Here is a 24454-nt window from a genome sequence, read left to right as displayed (position 1 = left end):
AGGAGGCCATTTGAACAAACTGTTTTTTTGTGCAGCAGTTTTTTCCATTGGTTAGATGAGTTCCTGGCAACCACTGAATGAATTATTAAAATACCTCACATTTAAACCGGTTTCACTTCATGGAAACCATCTAACCTCGCAGAATTAGGATTCGTTCACTCAACCGTAGGCAGGTACTTTTTTAATTTAACCAATCGCTGCTATTTGGTCGTGACATATGTGACATAATGGGCCAAGGAAGAAGGGCAATAATATAAATGTTTGGTGATAAAACTCACCAAACATTTTCTTTATTCCGGCTTTAAATCCTCAATCTCGGGAATCATTGCCAACACAAAATGTATGGCTTCATTTACATCCATCTCGACCGCTTTGTTTACTGTTGTGTTGTACCACAAAAGGGACCCAGACAGACGCTTGAGTTTGAAGTCATGGCTTCACAGCTCTTCCCTGATTGGTCAGTGCGCGGTCTACAACGTCCGGGCTTCTTGCAAACCGTGTAGTGTATTCCGATTCCTGACATAGTCACTGGAGAGAAATGAAATTGAGTGGAAATTGAGGTGGCGCCAGCCTGGCTAGATTCGAGTAGGGCCTAGGAGTTACTCGAACATGCATCTAGAACCTCTTCAGGCATGTTTTTGACAAGGGAATAGTGATTAAAAGCTCAAAAAATTTACCATGTGTCCTGTAATTTTGATCAATATTAAGCTTTTGTATATTGTTTGTATATATTCCCCTATCACCATGATCCTAATCAAAAAAGCAGTCTCCATTTTGTTTACCAAGACTGTTACATCTCACAGTAACCAGGGACATTACCCATTAAATAGCGCACTACTCTTCCTCCTTATTTCACGGTCTCCTCTATTTTACCTCATTTATTTCGCTATAGGGTCACACAGACGAGCGCGTGGTGCCCAGACGGGCCGCAAACAAGCTCAACACAAGAACACTTCATACGGACTTCATTCACGCTTCTCGCTCGCTTCGACAAATCAACAAATTAAGAGAACGCTAGAAATGTGATGCGGCCGGACACGGGGCTATTCTGCGCCAATCAATATCCTCTCCGTAACATATACACGATAAAAATACACAACTTGGAATGATTTGGCTGTTGCTAGCTTGGAGTGTTATAGCGTCTTTATGTGTTTACGCTAGCTTGCTCTCTGCCTCGGCTGTGGCTAGTTGCGGTCTCCATGGGGATGTGAGGCAGGAAGCTTGAGGTCATGGCGTACAAGATGAATCTGCACTGTTCAAAGGAGCTCTCCAGAGGGCAAACAGAAGTGGAGGATTTCGACTGGACTGGTGGTTTGTGCGAGTATGTGTGTGTGCGTGTAAAAAAAAAAAAAAAAAAAAAGTGAGTTAAAAACAGCGGAGTCGAAAAAGAGAGATTATCTGTTTATTTGTTTACACTGCCTCCAAGGTCTGCACATAGTCTCTTCGACCATCTCTCCTCTTTCTTTAACTTTCTAACTCCTTTCGCCCGGTAATAGTTGGGCAGAGATCCACACGTCTGAAGTCGCTCTCCAGTAAATCCAGTTAGACTTTAAGAGTGACTGCTACATTAGGCCAAATCCCAAAGCTCCTCAAGGATCAGTGGTTTAATGTCGGGAGTTGTACTGCACAAAGGGTTGGGCCAATCCGACATCACTCTCCGCAGGTGTAACCTACTGTCTGCGAGAACAAATGAATGTCTCGCTAAAATGCCATTGATCTTGTACAACACAATCCCTCATTATGTGTTAATTGTAACAGCGGATAGATTTATTTACACTCCACTTTTAAAGGACACATGCAAATTAGACTTTTAAGAGCTTGTTACCTAGTTAACATTTTTCTCTCATCAAAAACATACCCAGAGTTGTAGTTTGCTTCATTCATTCATACAATGAAGCATGATTACTCCCTCTGACCACTAAAAACATGTGATTTTCAATGTTTCGTGATTGCTACGTCACAGGTAAAAGTCCAGAGGTCTCAAAAACATACCTGCAGTTGTATGTTACATTATTGTTATATATGAGCACTAAAACCGAATTTTCTAGGATTGTTACATCCATGGTAAAAAATTGGAGGTGTCCTGCATTGAGTTTTTAAATCCATAAATCTGCTGTCAACTCACATTGACTTCAACTGCAAGCATGTGTTGGCCTGTTGGAAAATGTTGTTAACCCAGGTTGTTGAGAGTTGTAAGTAATTCCCAGTGCTGCCAGTAGATCTAACATAGTTGCCAGTATAGGAAGCACAAGAAAAAAAATCAAGAAATGTTGTTGTTGAAATCAAAGGTAAAAAGGGCATGTCTGAAGGGCATGTCTGTAAAGTTTTGCCTCCTCGTGTTTATTGAGTAGAGGCCAGACTCTCTGAGCATAGCGGGATAGAGGGAGAATATCATGTTATTTGTGTTTCAATACTGTAAATATATTTTCATAATACGTCTTCCTATGTGTTCTGGCAACACTTGGCTGAAACATTTTGGCACCTGCTGGATCACAGTGTGCTGGTCCATGTGCTGGACGATTGAACAACATGGTTCCTCTTCCTTAAGTTAACAGTCTCTTCTCTGCTCTTTGTGAATGTGCCATATTAAGTTTTACAAAAAAAGCAAACAACTTTCTAAGAACTTTCAATTTTACCCAATATTGAAACATGGTGGTACTTTATACAGAGTCACAACTTAAAAGGCACACTTTGTAATATTTCTGGTGGTGCGCACAGCAACTGTTTGTCGCCATTGCTGGCTTACTATGATACATTCTAGACAAAACCATTACATCACATAAACAAGTGAGTGGCGAACTCTCCACCAGTCAAGTTAGATTCTTATTCTTATTTATCAGTGAGCGCAAGAATAAAAAAAAATCTTGTTTTGTAGTCTTGCTTGTTTGCAAAAATCTTTAGTTTAACCGTGGACACGTCATTAAAGGTCCTATATTACGCTAAAATGCTTTAAGCCATGTTATAATGTTAATACCTCCTCAAAAACATACTCGGAATTGTGTTTTGTTTCATTCACACATGTTGAGTAACCCTTTAGTATTAGTTTGTCTATGTCTCCAGAGTTCCTTGTGATGTCATGAAGTTAATACCTTTTACCTTTAGTACAGTAGAGGTGGGAAACGTATCCAAATGTTTATAGTGAAGATGCAAGGAGTTTAAAAACAATTCCTGTGTTACATGACATCACAAGGTGGAACGGATAAAAACTTAAATATGAAGGATTTGTGTGAAACAGAACACAATTCCAGGTATGTTTAAAGTGCAATACAAATGTTTTGTTTTTTTTCCATGGCCCATCACCAGTTTAAGCTGCTCTACACCCCAGCCTCAGCAGGGGTCTCGCCTTCTCCACTTGTCAGGTGCTCTCCCTCTCTCTTCCTTAATCCCTGGAGCAGCCTACAGTAAATTAAGAGCTTTGCAGTTGAAGCCACCACCGGCTGGCGACCTTGTTTTTACCAGTTCATTGGCTCCACAACACTATAGACCACCCTCTGGATCCCTCCGCCACGCAACCCGTAAGCCTCATGTCTTTCAATCCCCCCATCTCCTCCTTTATTCCCCATCCCATTCTAGCCCAGCCATTAAAAGCCATAATGCCACTCTTAAAATGAAAGAGTGACTGTCTTGAAACAATTTCGCCTTATAAATCTGCTCAGGCTTCCTAGTTGTGGCGAGGGGGGACGAGTTGACAGTAAATGAATATTGATTCTGTTGCGGTGGTGTGCAGCTGGTTTCTGGCTGAGTGGATTTAGTCTTACAAAGTTGTCGGAGGGTGGGCTGTTTAATGGTGCGTTATCAATTCACAGGGAGTTTGAGCGCCTTCTGTCGCTGCGGGAGCGTGATGGATTGGGCTGGTGGACTTAGATTTAGAGGTACAGGAGGATGCCCATTATATGTTATATTGAATGTTAAATTATGATCTTTTATTTTATTTGTTTTGTGTTTGATTCTTGTTTAAAGAGAGGGTATAATGCAAACTTGGCTTTTATGAGCTTTTGACTGTGTTAAGAAATGCCTCAAGACGTTCCAAATGTCATCCATGCATGTTTGAGTCTTTTAGCGATTTCTCTTAGGCACTGTCCTTACAGTTAGCCATGACAATTCTCCATAAACAAATGAAAGTATGAGAGTCACAACACAGCTTCACAAACCTGATGTGATGTGCAGTAGTTTCATTAGTGGGATGTACGCTGATTGTGCTGTGATAGCTTTTTCAAGGGGAAGTGACTTATCACAGAGAGAAAAGGGGAACAAAGAAAGTGAAACTTATAAATCATATTAATATGTTGTTTTTGTCTAATTTCAACGTAATAAAAGTTAACATGGTGAGTTTTAAAGGTTCACTATGTAACTTTTCTGTTAGAGGCATCTGCCACCTGTCTGTCTCGATGTTATTGTTTTGCCTGGAATGTTCCACAGTATTGCATTAATCAAATCTATTAATTATTTCAATATATTCATTTCAATATAGATGTCTTTTGGTTGAAACATGCGTATGCTTGTCATGATATAAAAATTGCAATCTCTGTTTAGATACTAAGAAATACACTGGATACTCAATACAGATTCTGTTACCATGATTATAATAGAAAAACGTTCATATTGATCTCATATCTGTGTATTGTCCAAGTAGGTTCCATAGTGCTCCATGGGCATATACTATGTGGTCTTATGCTTGCTGTGTTCAGTGTTGGCTGTAACACTTTACAAAGTAACGTACCTACTTTTTTCAAGTAAAAATAGTGTAACGTGCTACTACTGAAAATTTGGTAACGAAACATAGTTCCTTTTTCAATTCGGCGCAACATTACTTTTCTGTGTACGCGGGCCGGTCCCCACCCTGACGGTGGAATACAGTCGACAGTCACGGTCAGCCGGCAGCGGGGGGGGGCATCCCTACCCAGGAGGAGAGGACGCAGCGGGCACCTACAGCCCCGGGAAGCAGCGAGGTCCTGGCAAGAGGAGCTGTAAAGCACGCGTTGAGCCTTTCTTGGACGATCCAGAGCCGGTCACAGCGCACCGCCTTGGAGGAAGCGGGGGCCAGCAATACACGTTGAGTTGAATCAGACTGCGCAGACCCCACCCGTTTACCTCTTAATGATTTCATGTCTTCTTGAACTCTCTCTTCAAAGTTCTTTTCAATTTAGCCTTAGATGGAGTTCATCCCCAAAAAGTAATGAGTAACATAAAAAATTACTTTCCATAGGGATTACTTTAACTTTTACTTAAAGAAGTAACGGATAATGAGCAAACATAACATTTTTAAAGTAACTTCCCCAACACTGGTTCTGATATAACACAAAATCATTCTAAATCTATTCAGGAAAGGTTCATTTCTGTCCCATGAATGTGACTCTTTGTAGAATGAATACTTTCTCAAATGAGTATTGAGTTTCCATATGTAGTATTGATTAGTTGATTTTCAATACTTGTGACAATCCTCTCTTCTAGCTATTTGATGTTCTACTTTCTTTCTTTCTTTTAACGTCCTCTTTTCACATGAACTGTCTTTTCGATTATCCCAGGAACAACAGCTGTCTCAAATGCAAACAGCTTGTTGGTATTTAAAATATATAAATAAACGAAAAGCAAACACCAGCAGGGGGCAGCATTAAAATCGTTTTGGCCCACTGATTTCGCACGGTGATGTCTTACTCCAGATTAGTGCGAATATTTATACGACTGTCACTTTGAATCCTCTGCGTTGTTGTTTTTACACGGGATTATTTGCTCGTGTGCCATCTTTGCGAAAAAAAGAAAAAAAAAAGATTTGATGAAAGCACATTAGTCGCAAAACGAAAGAAAAAAAATTTAAATAAGGCAGTTCAATTAGCGACATCTGTTTGTGCATGAATAAACACGGTATCAAATTTACTCTCCTTCTTGTAGGATTTGTGCTTTTTTCATGTGCTTGTTCGCCTTTGATGGGAAAAACAAGTGTATGAATAGAAGATGGGGAGCGAAGAGAGTGCATGTGGGTGTAAGCCAGGTTAATACACAGAATAGGAAAGGGTGTTCACTAATATAGGAGAGGGCTGGAGCTAATGGGAGTTTGTTAGAGATGAGAGAAGGACATAAAGGTGTAAGAAACGGAGTCTGTGTATATTAGGTATATATATACCTTGTGAGTAAGTTAGTAAGAGTACTAACTTTTTTTTGTTTGTTGTTGTTGTTGGAAAGAAGTAGCTGTTTTATTAGAATGATTTAAAAAAAAAAAAAAAAAAAAAAAAAGTCAAGTTGTAGTGAAAATATTTAACATTTACTGAACAACTGCTGTATCAAATTTCTGAGGTGTGTATTTGTATGTTTTTGTAAGTGGGGTAAGAAAACAGACAAAACAGAAAATGCTGTGCAAATTAATGTATTAAGAAAGTAACTAAGACTAAATTTTATTTTTTTTTTTTATAATAATAATAAGAGCATTTTTCTATAGACCACAAGAAAAAAATCTGAAATGCTGGAAATTATTCTTGTATATAGCAAACCATAGCTCGTCCTCTGGCAGTCCGAATCCCACTCTCAACAGAAAGGTCCTTGGGGGGAACAGTCAGATCCACAGATGAATACTGTCATTGTGTCTTTGGGCTAGACACTTAACCATGTCTTGAATGTGTGTGAATGGGAGAGTAACCACTTGATGTAAAGAAACTACTCACCCATGAACGCTTTGCCATGAAGGTGTCAAAACGTTATATAAAAATGTAACTGTTTACCATTTGACCATTCCCCCTGTGAACAGAATTCTGATTTGAATACATAACTTGCAAATTTAATCAGAAAGCAGTAGTATTTTTTTTTAGATTTTTGCAGCCCTGTAAAAAAGTGTAAAACTTTAAAAATTTTAATAATAAAACCTTACTCACGTTTGCTGTAATGAAACTATGAAGAAACATCCATCCATTTTCTTCCGCTTAACCAGGCAGGGTCGTGGGGGCAGCCATCTAAGCAAGGACTCCCACACTTCCTTCACCCCAGACATCTCCTTTAGCGAAGAGACAGTCCCTCCAGACTATGAGGAAAACAAACTAACTAAAAACTTTAAAACAAAGAAATTGCATGGAGACATTAAAAGGTAAAAATGTACCTCTAAAAATATGAATGAAATACATGGTAATCTGGTATCAAGCATAAATCTCAAGTGGAAAATCTGGCGGTAAAATATAATCTGCACAATGTATGTCATTACTACCTCACCACAGATACTGGGAGGTAACATGAGGGAACTGCTACTTCCTACTTCCTCTTATTATTTTTTGTAATTAGGGTTAACACCTTGTATAGGCTACCAAGCATTCATTTTCAACATGCACAATTCCCATAATGTGTCCGTCGGTAATGAGATGGCAATTAGCTGTAATAACATCTCCGGCCTCTGTCAGCCTGGGCATTGTTAGCGCGTTTATTTTGCCTGTCTGTTCTAAAGGCACAGAATTAGCAATGCAAGCGCCAAAATGCCCACAGGTGCTCACGTTTTATGGAGGAAAAAGTCATCTGCAGTAATGCTCTTATGATTTACATAATAAGTACATAGCCCCATTAGCGGTGTAATTCCATATTCACAATTACAGTTCATTGTGATGTGTTATTAAGAAGACACTATTCATTTAGCCTCCGGACATAGCTGGCTATATGTGTGAGTTTAAGCAAAATAAAAGGGTACATGAGGGTATCAAAGACTTTCCTTTTTGCTTGCAAAGTAGTTTCCGGAGACCTAGAATATACTTTTTCAATACAGGGGTGTAACAAAAAAAATATGGTTGCTTAGGAGGAAAAATTTAAAGAAAATTATTAGTGAGCGAAACACTAAGGCACCATTCACACTAGTCCATATTCGAGTCGTTTTCGTTGCGGATGCAGTGTTCATCCACATGAATCTGATGGAAAAACGGCTCCAGAGACGGAATGATCTGGTGAAGCCAGCTCCCACGAATTCATCTGAGTACAGATCTGATCCAACACCGTGGACGCCTGAAAACGCTGATACGCTGATGTATGCGAAGTAATTTGTAACCCGCATCTGAGCCACTTTTATTGCTGCGGGTCAGTTGATCTTTACCCCGATCTTTCCCACTTCCTTTTAAGTTGCGGGGTCACAGTGTCACTTCCTCTTCGTCCTCCGCTCCGCTGTGGCTGTGGCTGTGCCATGGTCTGGGCGTCGGCAAACAATTCTTCAAACTTTCAAACTACGAATCCTACAATATTCTTACTTAGAGCCTCGATACACGTTCCTGTAAATGGGCCGTGCGTGGGGAGACGATTAGAGCCCGGAATTCAAAGGTCATTTTTTTTATTTTTCATGGACTCATTCAACACCAAACTGGCGAGCTTTACCCCGAATTTGGATTTAAAATAACTTGGATTAAAATACCTTGGACTATACAGACTATACCCATAACGCGCAATAACTGGACTGGTTTTATTTTCTATTTTGTTTTTGTTGTTGTTGTGTTCTGTTAAAACTATTTCAAAACTTTACATTTCTATCTCGGGTCTCTTCATTCACACTCAGGCTCCTAAAAGAACCAATCTTTTTATGCAGTTTTTGTAGCCATATTCTGCCCCTAGCCCTAAAAATTTGCATTACAAATTTACCACCAAAATGCTAAGAGGCTAGAATATATGTCCAATCATATATACGGTCTATGCGTATGACCTGCAGATGTATAATCTCTGAAAAGTTTAACATGAACAATCTCCAACATGATAGAAGCACAGAACAGACTCAGCATCAGCAGAACACCCCTTTGTCCCAGAAAAAACACATATATTCCACTGAGTTGTGTCCTTTTGTCCAACAGAAGCTGAACCGCATCATCGCACAATAGTAAGCTGTTTTTGAGCACAGTTTATGCAAATTAGCCATGTGGTTTTAAGTTTTATTTCTGTAAAACATAAACAAATATGCTCAAAGCTGTGTGGATAGGGAAGGCTTGCAGACACAGAAACGACATGTCTGGATGCAAATCGTTTCCAATACAGTGATACGGTGACTCGTTTCAGTGTAAATGTAGTCTATGATCTGAGGTGAGAGAACTTTCATTTTGTTCACCATAATGAGCACATTTCTCCTATCTTACCGGTGTACCCATGCACTTAATGTCAGTAAAAATAAATATACTCATTTGCATTGTAGTTTATATAAAAAGTGGAGTTATTAAATTGTTATCGACTAAATATTGATGTCCATAAAAGTCACCGCATGCTACTGCCAGACAGGTCTTTTATTCATCTTCTAAATGAGAGACTAAGCAAAATGCTTTTTGCTTATGTTGACTTTAGAAGAAGAAGTACATAAAACCAAACGGCTGCAGCTAATATTTTACTTGGAGGGACAAGATTCTGTGTTTGTCCATGAAAGATGAAATAACTTGTAAAATGCTTATCTGTTTCTAATACCACTGTTTACTGTCAAAACACTGTTTTTCCTTGTTTGTGTTCTACTTTTGGTGAAATTTTATCTGAAATCAGAAGTATACTTGATGCCACTGGTGCAGTAGAACAAAATAAACTGGGTCTGCACACTTGAAGAATATAGTAGGAGGAGGAGTTGGAGCATGTCTTCCTTTTGTTTTGTGGAAAAAAATAAATAAGTGTTTCATTTGTCAAGTTTAGCTCCCTTTAGAATCTACTGTAATAGAAAGTACTGATATTTTGGGATTGATTTGCACATCAGTAGTAGAAACATCTCATGGCATTTGGGAGTCCATGTACAAATCAGAGCTAAATAGCTGATAACTTATCTGCTGTGATGCACAAAGAGCAACAGATCAGATCAGATAGTGTGTGGTTGTTTGCGTCTGCCGGAGATCTCTGACCATGACTGTAATAATATTCAGAAAAAACAAAAGGAATGGGGTTGTGAGTATGTAGGTATCAGTAGTGCAATGTAATGTTTGTAATGCAAATGAAAATGGTGTATGTGCGATGTGAGTGTGGTGAGGAAAACAAAAGACTCAAATGTCCAACACCATAAACCCTGGCTGTAGAAATCTAACTGTAATCGAAAAATGAAAAAGTTGTATGTCTTGGTAGCAGCTGATAACAATTCACAATTGTGTTAACATTAAAGCAGTACTTTGTAACTTTTTTCTGGTAGAGGGTAAGTCACCTGCTTCTCTCCATGGAGGATGTTAATGACAAACTTCCCCTATGTGAAACAGAGTCCTGGAAATAGTGGGTAAATAGTGGGAAACAGTGGGTAAATAGTTGCTGAAATGGGCAGATATTAACATTCTGGAATTTTATGGGCAGGTATGCGGGCGGGTTGTGATTTCACACGGGCAGGTCAGGACCAAACCAGCACTAAACCAGGACTACACCAGGACTAATCTTGGACTTACAAGAGAGAGAGAACCCCGAGCACTTGGAGCAGGCTGTCTGCAAAGCACAAATGGGCTGCGCTTACCTCCATGGGGCGCGGAGCTCTGCATTGGTCCTTTTGCCCACGGTCACCTGACAGTCTGCGCGGGCGCACCTCCAAGCCTATCCGACAGTGAGTCGGACTAGACCAGGACTAGTTCAGTCCTGGATTAGTCCTCCTAGTTCAGTCCTAGAATCAGTCCTAGGTTAGTCCTGAGTTAGTCCTGGTTTAGTCCTGGTTCAGTCAGGCATGTGCAGCGCAAAAGTCCGGCATCTTGGTGGATTCAGTATCCTAAATAATGCCTGTGAAGTGATAATAGAGCTGTGTCTGTTAATTCGTATTCATGCTGAAGAAAGCATAACCATTTCATTTCACGATTGTAATTTTTTAAAGTTGTAATATTTCAATTTGTGCTCTGGTTGGTGCTTCAGTTAGAATGCTTTTAATTTGTGTGTATTTTATCACAGGCACAGGCAGGAAACAGGTGGAATCCGGGTCCGGGCGGGTTTAACTTTGATAAAATCTCGGGTTAACGGGCGGGAGCAGTACTGAACTGCGTGGGTGCGGGCGGGTGCAGGTCTCCAAAAATGGACCCGTGCAGGATTCTAATGTGGAACAATAAAGTATACCTTACATTGTCTGGAATGTTCCATAAATTATTTATTCAATTACTGATGATTTAATTGCTAAAACTACCTTAAAAATTGCAAGCAGGTGTCAGAATCCCCACCAGAAATGTTGCTTAGTGCTTCTTTAATACAAAAGCACTATAAAATTCTAATTGTCTCTTGTCTGTCTTTTGTTCTTACCACTGTTCTCCGCAAAAGGCCCAGGGTAACAAAGGTTAACTCCTGGACTTGCAATATTCAACAGGATTAAGCTTAAGAATCTCCGTATAAGTTAGTAATTCTATTGAGCCTTATAAATGTACAAATTGCTCTTTATGTACTGCACATTTCTTAAGGCTATATACAGTAGCAGTCTGATCCTGATTAGATTCAATATTAGTATGCACAGCCCGCTCAACCTGCTCCGCTATGTTAAAAGTGGGAAAAGGTCCATTAGCATAAACATTACGATCGTTTAATAACCACTTATCACATTCCAGAACAGATCCGAGCCGGAGGGTGCTCGAGTCTAGTCCAAATCCATCAGACAGTCGGTGCTTCTTTCACCGGGGCGACGCTCTAACTGGGTGAAGGGTTTCGATCACGGGGATTATGCAGCAAGATTAATCGCAATGGAATCTGACTTAGTAAATCCAAAGCTGCAATTTTTGAAGTACTATATTTTTTTCATATTTTGTGTGTTTGTGTGTGTGTGTGTGTGTGTGTGCGCGCATTGCTTTTAGCCATAAGGAACAGGTACTGCAAAGATGGAAGAACATATGTGAATTGGCTTTATGGGCAGAGCAGCCTAGTAAGTAAGATAGGGTTGTGTAATTGTAAGTTTTTATTAGTGGTCTAAGAAAAGAAGCCAAACTGAAAATGTTTTGGACAGTCTGGTATCTTGGAGGAAAACCTGGAGAACAAAATATATCAAAATCAAATAAAAACTGTTATAGGGTTGCTAAAGTGTTTGTCCACCTATCCGAAGGCTGACGGTTCGAATCCCACTTTTGACATAAATGGTAATGGTAAATGGTCACATTTTTACACAATGCTTTTCCATCTTCAAGGCATTCAAAGCGCTTCACAACAAGGAAGCACTCACCCATTCACAAACACGAGGGGGCGAGGTGGGTTAAGTGTCTTGCCCAAGGACACAACGACAGCATTCATCTGTGGGAGCTGGAAATATACCGCCAGTAAAATGATGTTTTATGTCGAGACCGGGATAACATGGAGGTACAGTGGTCACACTGACTCACAGGTAGGCGGTGTGATTCCATATCCCACAGATGAATACTGTCATTGTGTCCTTAGGCAAGATACTGAGCCCACCTTGCCCCCAGTGTCTGCTTACTACTGAATGACTTTACCAGTGGTGGATGAAGTGCTCAGTTCTGTTACTTAAGTAAAAGTACAGATACAGGGGCAAAAGTTTACTCAAGTAAAAGTAAAAGAATCACATGAAAAAAATCTACTTACATAAAACTATTGAATACCTGTTTTAAAATGTAAAATAATGCACAGAACACAGATTTTTAGAACAATTAAAGCATCAAATGTCACATTTTGATAATAATTTAGCATATTTTAAGAGATTCAAGTCATTTCTGAAATTTTCTAGCTGTTTTTTTGTGTATTTGGTTTGCTCAAAGTCCCTACTTTTCCCTCTCCACAGATCTGACCTGTAACTTGGTCTGGTTTGGTTTCCATGAACTCAAATTAAATGTGCTAAAAGTAAGTCTCAGCCATTTCCGCAGGTCTAAAACCATGAAGGAAAGTACTTTTTACTTTTCAGTCTAGTTAAAATGTAGTGGAGTAAAAAGTATAGATACATGCTTTACTTGTAGTGAAGTACAAGTAAAAATGATCCACTGTAAAATCGCCTTACAGATGCCTAAAAATTGTACTTGAGTATTGTACTTTTACATTTGTACTTGACCTTCCGCCACTGGATGTTACCATATAGTTTCTTCAATCTGTACTGCTTCAGATTCTTGTAACAGTATAGCAAAGTTGTGTTTTTGAATAATGCAAATGCAAACTCTAATTCTAATCATGTCGTCCCTCTTTGTGTGTTTTGCAGCGTTGCTCCTGGGCATCTTCTTGTACACTCGCTGGAGGAGCTACAAGGGCCTAAAGGAGGGGGTGTACCACGTGTCTGCCCACCACGACGGCTGGGAGGACATCAGGGAGAACGTGCTCAACTACGACGAGGAGGGAGGCGGAGAGGAGGACCAGGTAGAGCCGTGTACAGAAGGCATACATCATTATTAGTCTCGTCGGCGCGCAGGTGATAGATATACGTGTCACTCGGAATGTATCTCATTAAAGGGAGCGCAGTTATTAAGGAATCAGTCAGTCAAGGTCCCGTGCACATGTTATAGCAACCTTTCTGTACAATCTCATCAGTTTGTCATCCACCAGGCGTATTTAAAGGTACACAGCGTAACTTTCTGGAAGTGGAGTCGAAGTAAGGACTAGTCTTCATTTCAAACTCGATTTCGATACTAAGGAATAGGTTCAATACTTAGTACCAATTTTGATACCACGATGATAATACAAATTGCTCTTTATTTACACAATAGAATGTACTTTTCAACATTAAAGATGCACTGTGTAACTTTCTGTTTGCTTGTTTCTATGGATATGCCACTTTTCTGCCTGGCATGTTCCACACATTAAACAAGTTTACCTTACATTTATTCAATTACAGGTGGTTTTATAGCTCAAAAATATCTAGAAAAAAATGCATTTTAATCTTGCTTCTCTACAGATCTGACCTGTAACTTGGTCTGGTTTGGGTTTCATAAAGATAGAAAGGGTTAATGCCATACTGTGAAACATTCCTGAAAAAGTGATAACATCACTATGGAGAAAAGCATTTGAAAAGTTACACAGTGCACCTTTAAATCGTAGTAGGCCTACTTTCTTTTTATATCACAATGTGTTCTGCGTAATCCCAGACAGATAATGGTCCATGGACGTATACTAGTCTATGTCATTTTATACTTGTTCTGATACAGCTAAAGATCCTTCTAAAACTATTCAGGAAAGGTTCATTTCTGTCCTGTGACTTTTTTTAATGTCACTACCTGCTCAAATGAGAGTCTAGTTTGGATATTAGTTTCGGTATCGATTATTATCTGATTTTCACTACCTTTGACAGCTCTAGTAAGGATGCGTGTTTCTCAGTTTTTCAGTGCACAAACAAAAATGAAAAGCAAAACAGAAAAAGGCTTTTAAGGTCCACACTCTGTTGTTATTGCTTTGCCTAAAATAACTTACTTATCTTGCATTTATCATGCATTTATTCAATTACAGATGTTTGTAATGCTAAAAATACCTTGAAAAATATGAATTGTGAGTGGAGATGCCTCTCCACAGATCTGACCTTTAACTTGGTCTGGTTTGGTTTCCATGAAGATAGAGAGGGTTAATGCCATACTGTGAAACATTCCAAACAAAGTGATAAAATGTCTGCGGAGAAAACATTTGAAAAGTTACACATTGCACCTTTAAATTGTAATAATAGACAATACACTTTTTATATAGGGTACAAATTTGGATGCAGTTAATTAAATAAGATCATTCCAAAACTATTCAGTTAAAGTTCATTTCTGTTCTGTTATTATTTTAGTATTGCTACCTGCTCAAATGAGAATCTAGTTTGGATATTAGTTTCAGTATCTGTTAGTATCTGATTTTTAATCCTTCTGACAGTCCTAGTAAGGATGCATTATTTTCTGTTTTTCAGTGCACAAACAAAAATGAAAAACAAAACAGAAAAGGCTTTTAAGGTCCACTATGTAACTTCTATTAGTGGGTCCACTATCTGTTCTTATTGCTTTTTTACTTTTATTTACTTATCTTGCATTTATTCAGTTACAGATGTTTTTAATGCTAAAAATACCTTGAAAAATATGAACTGTCAGTGGGGATTCCTCTCCACAGATCTGACCTGTAACATTGGCCTGGTGGTATCACTTGCTCATCTAATGGCATATTATGGAACATTCCAATCAAAGCTTTAAAATTTCCATTGAGACCAACAAAGTTACACAGTACACCTTTAATAAATGCATTTAAAAAAATAATAAATAAAAAAGGCAAATTAATTATGCCAAACACAGTCTAGTGATTAGTTTTAATCATGTAAAAATCTTGTATTCTGAACACATATCTGCAGTCTTTTCCTTTTTAGTTAGTTCAAACTGACTATAATACTGAACACCTAACCCTGAATGGACTACAACAGTTACACAAGGAGAAGCATATGTGGGATGAGGGAACCTATGAAATAAACATGAATACATAATGTATACCACTTTCATCATCTGCATCCAAATTTGTACCCTATATAAAAAGTGCATTGTCTATTATGTTGAACAGAATGTCGTGGGGGCAGGTGATTGTCCCTGTCAAATTGGCTCTTTGTACTAAAGGCAGTAGTTGCACAGAGGCACGGCATCAAAGCGAATTTATGATTTCAAATTTGGACCAGATTCAATTGAAAATAAATCCCGTGTATGCATGTGTGGGCTAGCGTTTTAATTAGGCCCACGCCAAATCCTTATCTCGCCTCTCCACTGTAACCCACTAGCACTCCGCAGTACTTAAGAGCTTGCATAATATCGCGCCGTTAATCAAAGCAAACGCATGTAAGACCCTTATACAAGTCAAACACTGTACTTGTAACTCCAAAAATACCTTGTACCTGCAGTCAACATGCAATCAAACGCACCTTTCCAGACAAATCTCCCCCAACAGTGAAATCCCAGGAGTCTCATTCAAGAGCTCTCCAGGGAATAGAAACGGCACTTAACGCTCATAATTTTGGCAGTTTTACACAGTCACAAGCCTCCCTGTGGATAACACTTGTGAGGATGTGTTCTTATTTCCATAACATCACACAATTTAACATGTGATTGGTAGTAGAAATGCGGGTAAAGGCATTCTGTTCCCTTGGGTCCATCTATAGGTTATTTTAGGATAGTATAGGATAGTTTGTTTTATATTCTGGGTGCTACTGAAAGCAAACTTGCACCTTTGTTAGCAGGTTAGACAATCCAGTTTTCTGAAAGTTGGAGTTGGAGCTTAATACAGTTAATACAGTTCATTTTAATTTGGTACTCAAAGAAAGAACTTGCTCTTCATGTGTGTACATATTTGCACATATGGTGGATAGGGATGGGACGATATGAAATTTCTATAGTATGAAAACTGTGACAAAAAATACCATGGTATGAAGGTATACCATGGAGTTGCGTAAGGGACGTTTTAAGTTAAAAAAGTGTTAGTTGCTCCTGCTCCTGTCCTACTTTGGTGTGCAGAGATTTGATGAAACACACAGCTCAGTTAATATCAGGGCAAAGCTGCAGTGAGATACACTAGGATAGGCACACATGTGGTTTTAAATATGATTAAATATATTATTACCGTATTTTTTGGACTATAAGTCTCTCCGGAGTATAACTTACACCAGCCAATAAATGCATAATGAAGAAAAAAAGACATATATAAGTGGCACCGAACTATAAGTAGCACTTTTAGGGGGAAATTTATTTTATAAAATCAGTGACCAGGAATCGACATTTCATCTTGAAAGGCAAGTTACAATAATAACAGTAGAACAGAGAACAACAGACTGAATAGGCGTTAATGTTAATGTAACATATTAACAATTATTCAGATAACTATAGTGTAAACAGCAGAACATAACTTTACCAAACTCTCGATCTCACTCCAACTAACAAAATCCATTGAATCCATTGAATTCTTCATTCACGGTGTCACGTCTGAGCAACTCCATGCAACTTTGGTTGTCACTGAAGTCCATGCTTTTTCATCTAATGACTTACAGGAAAGTTGCATGGTGCACCCGCCCGGTTACCGTGAAGCTGTGTTCTCCATCCTCGCTTTCCACCAGTCGCTCACTCCAAACTTTCTTTCTCCTACTCGATTACTGTTTTCTGCTGCATATTTCACTACTTGCAGCAAGACACTGGCTTTTTCTGCAGGAGATATGCGCAGAAAACTGACACACAAGCCTAGAGACTGATAAGTCTGAAAATTTTAATATATAAGTTGCACCAGAGTATAAGTCACAGGAAACACCAAACCATGAAAAAAGTGGGACTTACAGCCCGAAAAATACAGTAAGTCAAATATTACTGGAAAAATACTGTAGTTAGTTAGTTATTTCAAACCTGCACAATTCACATAACATAACAATACAGACACAAATATGCATGGTTTGAGAAGGAGATGGATGAAGCAAAGCTGTAGGCCTCTGATATGTAGTTTGACCAAATATAATTATAGAATCAATGGATTTTGTTTGTAATTTTAGCCAGTAATGTGCTTCTGTTCATCATTTACGTGCACAGGTTTATGTCAATATGATGTAATGCTGCGTCACACGCTGCTAAACAAAGTGGCTATAGGAACAACATTTCATCCTCCGAGCTGTTTGGACAAAGCTTGAGGAAGAAAAACATGCAGAAGAAAAGAGAGGACGAAGATGTGAGGTGCCACTCTCAAACACGTCTTTTACAAAGCCACGTGCTTTTTATTTTCGCTTTTGATACGAGCCCATTCAGTTTATTTGTTGCCTCGAAGGGTGCATTTTCTCAGCGCGAAAAACACGGTTGGCTGGTTGTTATTATTATATATATGTCATACACACATGAAATTAGCGCACTTTTTCCCACATGTACGCACCTGTGAGTGAACATATAGTCCGTGTGTCCTGTTGATGCAGTGGAAAACCATTTGGCAGAGTCAGAGCACCTCCTTTCTTTACAATAGATGCCTTGACACTATATCGGTCCTGAACTTTTAAGCTATTAAACTTTTAGCGTGAAGGCTTGTGGTGCTTTTAACTCCGTGCAGGTTTACAGCACGGACATAAAGACCACATTAAGGGACAAACGGCACTACAGCAGTTTTCCACAGACCCTGTCAAATAAATGAAATGTCAACACCATCAGAAGCCCACCCTCACAGTATTGGTTAAAACCGGTTATTGTCTCGTCCCTAGTGGTGGGTGAAGTGTCTTGCCCAAGGACACAATGACAATATGCACTGGTGGGAGAGAGCATTGAATCATCAAACTCTGAGCAAGTGGATAAATGCTTTTCTGTATAACAATAGTTTTTTTAAACAGTGTTCATTTGTATCTCTTCCTTGAGGCGAAACACAGGTGCTTTGTGATGGCTTCCAAAGGGAGACACCAAGGGACAGGTGGTTAAAATAAATATCAATTTGACAATTAGATGAGCCAACCTCATTCACTTTTTCTTCTGGGAATAGTATAATGATTTGGATACAAACACATTGCCTTGTGCAAATATGTGGCACCACAACACCACCATTTATATTATACTACAGTAACTGTTAGTCTATGGCTAGTAGCAGTTAGAGTGATTGATCAAGAAGCAAATTTAGCAGTCTGTGAAAGACAGGGAACAAGATCAACAGGGAAAAAAAAGTCTTCCTGGTTGAATTTCAGCTCACACAGCACAAATAACCACCCTTTAAACCCTCGCTTCACCAGTTTGTACCAGCGAAAAATCGAAAAACACTCCTCAAATCACCTTTACTCACTCTGTCCACCATTTTTTTTCTGGCACTGATAGTTTATATGACGTCTCAGAGAGTGTAAATGGAGATAGATTGCCGAGCTAAGCAAGTGGAACTTTCACAGTAAACCTAATGTTGGGCTTGATTGTTTCTCTGCTCTCTCGCCGTCACATCACATTTTTAGCAGTTCATTTCAACCCAAAATGTTCCAGCATGCTCCTCTGTCTGTCTGCATCTGTCTCTCCACTGGTTTATACAGCTTTGACTCCTGAGCTGTGTTCTGGTTAGCCTCAACTCACAACTTTGTGTTACAGTTTATGAGATGCCCCTTGATAATGGGCATGTATCTAGAAAGACAATGCGGTATTTGGATTTCTAGTACAACACAACTCCGGGTATGTTTATAATGAAGAAACATGTTTTAGATCTCACAAGAGTCAATTTTATGTCATGTTTAATATTTAATTAAATACTTAATTTAATATTCAGAACTGAAGTATGTTGTCTGAAGTAATTTATCTTTGACTGGTTTCATCATATATTTTTTTTCCTAAGAAAATAAGAAGCACATTTTTCAAAAAGTACAAACTAAATCATCTATAAAAAAAAATAAAAAAAATGATTGCCTTTTGTAGATAACAATGACAATAAAAATCTATTATCTGTTAAGGGTGGGTAATCAATGTTAAACTAAATTGTATATTTATGATGCACTCTTAATGGCCTCTATCCTGTTCTGATTGAGTGATTGGTGAATTTATTTTATTTTCTTTTATTTTACATCCCCTTATATATTTAAATCACTACAGAGCAAAAGGTTAAGAGTGGTAAAATAACTACACAGAATAAGACGTAAGACTTTGAGACACTGAGATGCACTTTTGTGGCCGTCCCCAGAGGGCTGTGGTCAAAGCAGGAGATTTGTGTGCTGGACACGGAGGACAGATCTAGGGCAACACTCCTCACAGCATCAAAACAGCCTGTTGGACAGACTCCCTCACACCAGTATCACTGTTCTGCTACTGAAACTTGGGACTTTAATGCATTCATTCATTATTTTGCTATATATAAGCAAGTTTCATTATTTTTTTTTTATTTCTGTCTTTAATTGTATGCAACCACATCACTAAATAGTTCTTGGATAGAACTATTAGGCTTTGGATATAGGGACTAGTGTGTCCTGGTTCATAGTTCCTATTCCAGGGATCTCCAACTTGTTGGTGGAGGGCTACCGGCAGCCCTCCACCCCATTCCAAGTAACTGGCCAAAGGATTTCTGAATTATATGCACTGTGCTTAAAAACTAAAATCTGATAAATTACCATTGTAAATTTATCATTTTGATGCATAACTTGTGCACTGATAAATGGATAATAGTTTATGTTTAATAGGCATCTAACTAAAAGCATGCTATAGCACTTTTTGTTTCTCAATTTCTTGCAACAGCTAAAATGAGTAGCTCTCTGGCATTTTAGTTTCATGAGGTAAAATGTTGGAGACCCCTGTCCTATCCTGAGTCATTCTGTCTTCCTGAAAAGGAAGTCAGGAAACTGTAAAAATTCCCTATGCAAACTCCTTACAGTTAGTACATATTCCATCCAATGCCACTTCTGAGCAGCTCCGTCACCCATACTCCCATATGACAATTCTCCATAAATCTACAAAAGCATGATACAAAACTGTATACAACAACTTGACAAAACAGATGTGATGTGCAATAGTTTCATTAGCGGGATGCACGCTGATTTTGTTGTGACAGCGCTCTGAATGTGTCGTGAAGAGTGAGCCTTATAAAACATTTAATATGTTGTTTTCAGCGAACATAGAATATTCAAAAGGATAAAAGGTAACATGGTGATATAAATATGTTATGAGTTAACATTTAATTCCCCACAAAAGTCAAATGCCTCCTCTTTAAAACGATTTTAACCGATGTTTCCTTTCTGTTTGTGTCCAGAATGCCTACGACATGGCTGAGCTGCAGAAGTCCCTCCAGCCAAGCCCGGCCCAGTCCATCCAGTACTGCCGCTCCCGGGCCTTACACCACCCGCCGCCGTCCCACCACCACCACCACCACCCCCACCACCTGCTCCACCAGACCTCCTGCCCGTCCCCGGCGCCCGCCTCCATCCCGCCCCTGGACACCCTCAGCCGCACCCCGAGCTCCAGCACCCTGCCCCCCTCCGTCGCCTCATCCTCTGCCTCCACCGCCACTACCTCCGCCAGTCTCCGCCGGGACGTCCCGCCCACCGTCGCCAGACCCCCCGCCCAGGGCCAGGCTCGCCCCTCCCAGCTCGCCCGCCGCTCCCTCTCCTTCTCCAGTCAGGACCTGGCGCGCTACCTGTGCGAGATCATCCGAGACGCCGACCAGCACCCTGACACCGGACCCTTCGACTCCCTGCAAGTGTTCTCCACGGAGGGAGGGGGGTCGCCAGCGGGGTCCCTCAGCTCCTTCAGTTCCGCGGGGCTGGACGGGACTAGCAGCGCGGAGGGGGCGGGGGAATCGCGGAAGGAGGAGACGCTGGCCGATTGGGGGCCCAGGTTTGAGAAGCTGAGGGCTCTATACGAACGCGCCGAAGCAAGCGACTTATGAATTCCACCTGAAGAATAACGCCCTATAGACGGAGACTTTGCAGAGTGGGGGGGCTGGTTGCGGACTCATAAACATATACTGTTGTGTACATTGCCAGCGCCTCCCCCCCTTCCTTTCGTCTTGTACTTGACAACAAATAAAAGCGGTTTTGTGTTTACCGGGGATGAGCCCTGTCAGTATGCGACGCTGCCTACCTTCGGATGACAATTTGGCAGGCGTTATCGAACCTGCCAGTCACTCTGGGCAGGGGAAAAGCACCGTACACCCGGGCTCCTTGTCATGACCGCGCTTAGCTTTTCTGTCACAAATCCGTCTCAGTCGCAGCCTCCAAAGCCCTGTTATGAGGACTTTCTAATGGTTGTAGATTTCAAGAGAAACGCCGAGGCCACAGAATGACATTTCACATTTATTTCAAAGCTCCTGGACACATTGTGCGGTGCCGGAAAGACCAGAATATATTCGTTCACAGGCTTTTTATATAGTTGCTCTCGATTGGTCGTGTTTACACAAGTTTGTAAAAGGATTTCCATTATCCTGCGAGTGCTAATTCTGTCTCTATATTGAAAATTGCCCAATGAATGAAGATGTGGAGAATGGGAGACGAGCAGATGCAGAGCAAGTACGTCACACAGGAGAATGGGTGGTCCTATTTATGGTACTGAACATCACTTAAGAAAAGCTTGGGCTTTCCGAGTAACACCAGATCTAAACAAGGACTATGCCCGGTCTAAGATAGGACTGAACCAGGTCTAAGATTGGACTCGCTGCTATTTAGTAGTTCGAACCAAGAAATTACCAAAAAGAGGGCCAAGAATTGATCAAATTGACTTTAAATTACGCAAATATTTGAATTTTTCAGACCAAGCGTTTGTACCAGACACGGTTTGAGAAACACTGTTGCAGACAATGACAACACTTAGACCTTTGGAATTTATTTTTGTGATTTTCATGATTACTAGTTACCGACCAAAACACCATCTATAACTACAATATCGGCAAATGGTTGGAAATTTAGGTTGATATGGGTCTAATTTAGAATGTCTTTTAAAAACAGATTCAAATGTCAAATTGCATTTTTGTTGGTAGATCAAATTCAAGAGTAACTGAACCAAAAACACGTATGTTTTCTAGCCCTAAATCTGCCTCTCTTTTTAACACTGAGAAGTTGTGGCCTATAAAATGTGAAAAACGTTCAAGCTGCGTTTTTGTATCTGGGAAAAGAGTGTCAGAGTTGTACTATTTTTGCCTGTGGCTGCTGAATTCTTGTAAATACACACGCGGAGAGGAATACTGTGAAGATAAGTGGGGTGATATTGGGCTGCCCGCACCACAGGCTCGGACTATAGGCTACAGTGGACTTATAGGGTTTTCGCTGCCTGGCTGTACACCGCTTCTGTCAATGTTTGTAACAGAAAAAAAGTGACCATCACTGGGTGGCCAGGTGAGGTTTATTTTTACTTTGTGTTTTCTGTAACGTGTCTTTTTTTGCCATGTTAATTCAATGGGTGTTCCGTTCCGGCGCTATGTGAGTTGTAAATCATCGCGTTTTCTATTTTCTACTACGCCCCGCCACGACTTCATTTGATTTACGATTCTTGCTCTTTTGCAGTTAGTTCGCTCCCACCAAAGGGAAGCTGCACAAAAGGCCCTTTAAAAAAATGTAAACAAAAGCATTCTAAATTGCAGAATGGAGGAAACTCAAGGCATTACATTCTCACTGGAGATCCTGGGCTTGATCATAGAATGTCATAAAATGTGAAAAATCAAGAGGGGTTTGACAAACGGTAACCATTCAAAGATGTGGTTTAAAGACTTTTACAGTTGTATTTTACCTTATATGTGAGTCTCCCTGAGTTCAGACGGGCATGATTGGCAGGTGGATTAGCCAATCAGGGACACACATAGTCCTCCCATATAAAAAAATGGTTGCTTATGAGGAAAAAAATATGACCAAGAACAGAAAAATGTTGCGGATTTCTGTGGAATCAGTAAGCAAAGCACTAAACTCTGTTAACCTGAGGCAAGAGAAATGTCATTTTGTACAAAATTCTAGGTGACCAATGAGCTGTTTTACATGCATCTGTGAAATAAACAAATCTTTTTACACTCAAGGCATGACAGTGGGAGTGCTGACCAGACTCTCTGTAGTGATTCGCCATGTAAAAAATACAAAGATCTCATTCTGAACTTGCCATGTAAAACAGAAGTGGTAACCCCATAGTAGTATTTCAATTGGTATATATCGCTACAGTGTGTACTTTACCACAAATTTTACTTGAATACATTTTCAAAATACAAATAGTATTTTTCTGTCCTTTTTACTAGAGAAGAAATCAAATGTGTTGCTTATTTTACTGTCAGTTAATCATTCAATATGTTTTATCACCTCCTCCATTTCCGGAATTGTGAAAATTCAGATGACATTGCGATCGGCGACTGGACGCGTGGACAGCAGGAGAGAGAAGTGGAAACAGAAACTCTAGCTTTGCTCCTGTGTGCCGTGTCTGCGCGTCTTCAGGCATACCAAACACGGGGCTGTTAAAACACTGGAAAGCACCACGGAATACAAACCGTGTCAAGCTGCCTTCCAAGGTGACTGCTCAATAAATGGGAACAAAGGCAGAGGCTGTGTGGGGAAGGGGGTTGTTAATGACGGGAGAAGTAGACAGTTCAGAGCTGTGCCGTCGGCGGTGTACACAATAACAAGGCGATAGGAGATACTATGAGATACTGCGAGACCACAGCAGCGGTGATGTTTTGTCTGCAGAGCCAAACTTCTGATCCCAGCTCCAAACTATACTATCTCCCTCTTTTATTTATTATGTGAGAGGATTCTTTTGAGTCAGAGTGTATAAGTAGTATCCATATGTTTTACACTACTTCTACTACTGCTACTACGACTACAGAATTTGGTTGCTACAAATGGTAAATGTAGTATATTTCTGTTAATATAAATGCATTATAATTACACTTTTAATAGCCTTAATGAAGTATGAACAAAGACTTAATTCATAATGAACAAATTGTGTCTATTATGAGACTATGTCACTTTGTGCTCTGCCCTGCAGAAAATGAAATTAAATGAGCTTTACTCCATATTGGGATGAAACAATAACCAAAATATCGTGATATCGTATCATTAAAAGTCTCACAGTAATATCGTGGACTGTCACAGTATATCGAATTGCAAGTCCCTGTGCTTAAATGCATGGTTTTATAGTAGCAACAGCTTATAAACATCGGGAACTACATATCCCATGATTCATTTCAGTGCAGAAAACAAAAAGATATATGTTTTATACTTGAATTC

The 24454-nt window shown here is 39.8% G+C and overlaps 1 protein-coding gene across 1 annotated transcript in view; it reads left to right on the top strand.

The window, feature by feature from the left end:
- The window catches only part of si:ch211-186j3.6 (neural-cadherin), a 545061-nt gene extending 523917 nt beyond the window's left edge, over window positions 1–21144 (top strand). Inside the window, 2 exon segments of the mRNA XM_055154596.1 lie at window positions 13055–13209; window positions 20509–21144. Coding sequence (XP_055010571.1) covers window positions 13055–13209; window positions 20509–21144 — 791 coding nt within the window.
- Window positions 21145–24454: the final 3310 nt, after the last annotated feature.

The sequence above is a fragment of the Boleophthalmus pectinirostris genome, unplaced genomic scaffold (assembly GCF_026225935.1).
Source record: "Boleophthalmus pectinirostris isolate CB_2022bp ecotype Guang Dong unplaced genomic scaffold, ASM2622593v1 HiC_scaffold_19, whole genome shotgun sequence".
NCBI lineage: Eukaryota > Metazoa > Chordata > Actinopteri > Gobiiformes > Gobiidae > Boleophthalmus > Boleophthalmus pectinirostris.
The sequence above is the reverse complement of the archived record's forward strand: the minus strand, read 5'-3'. Positions and strand labels throughout refer to the sequence as shown.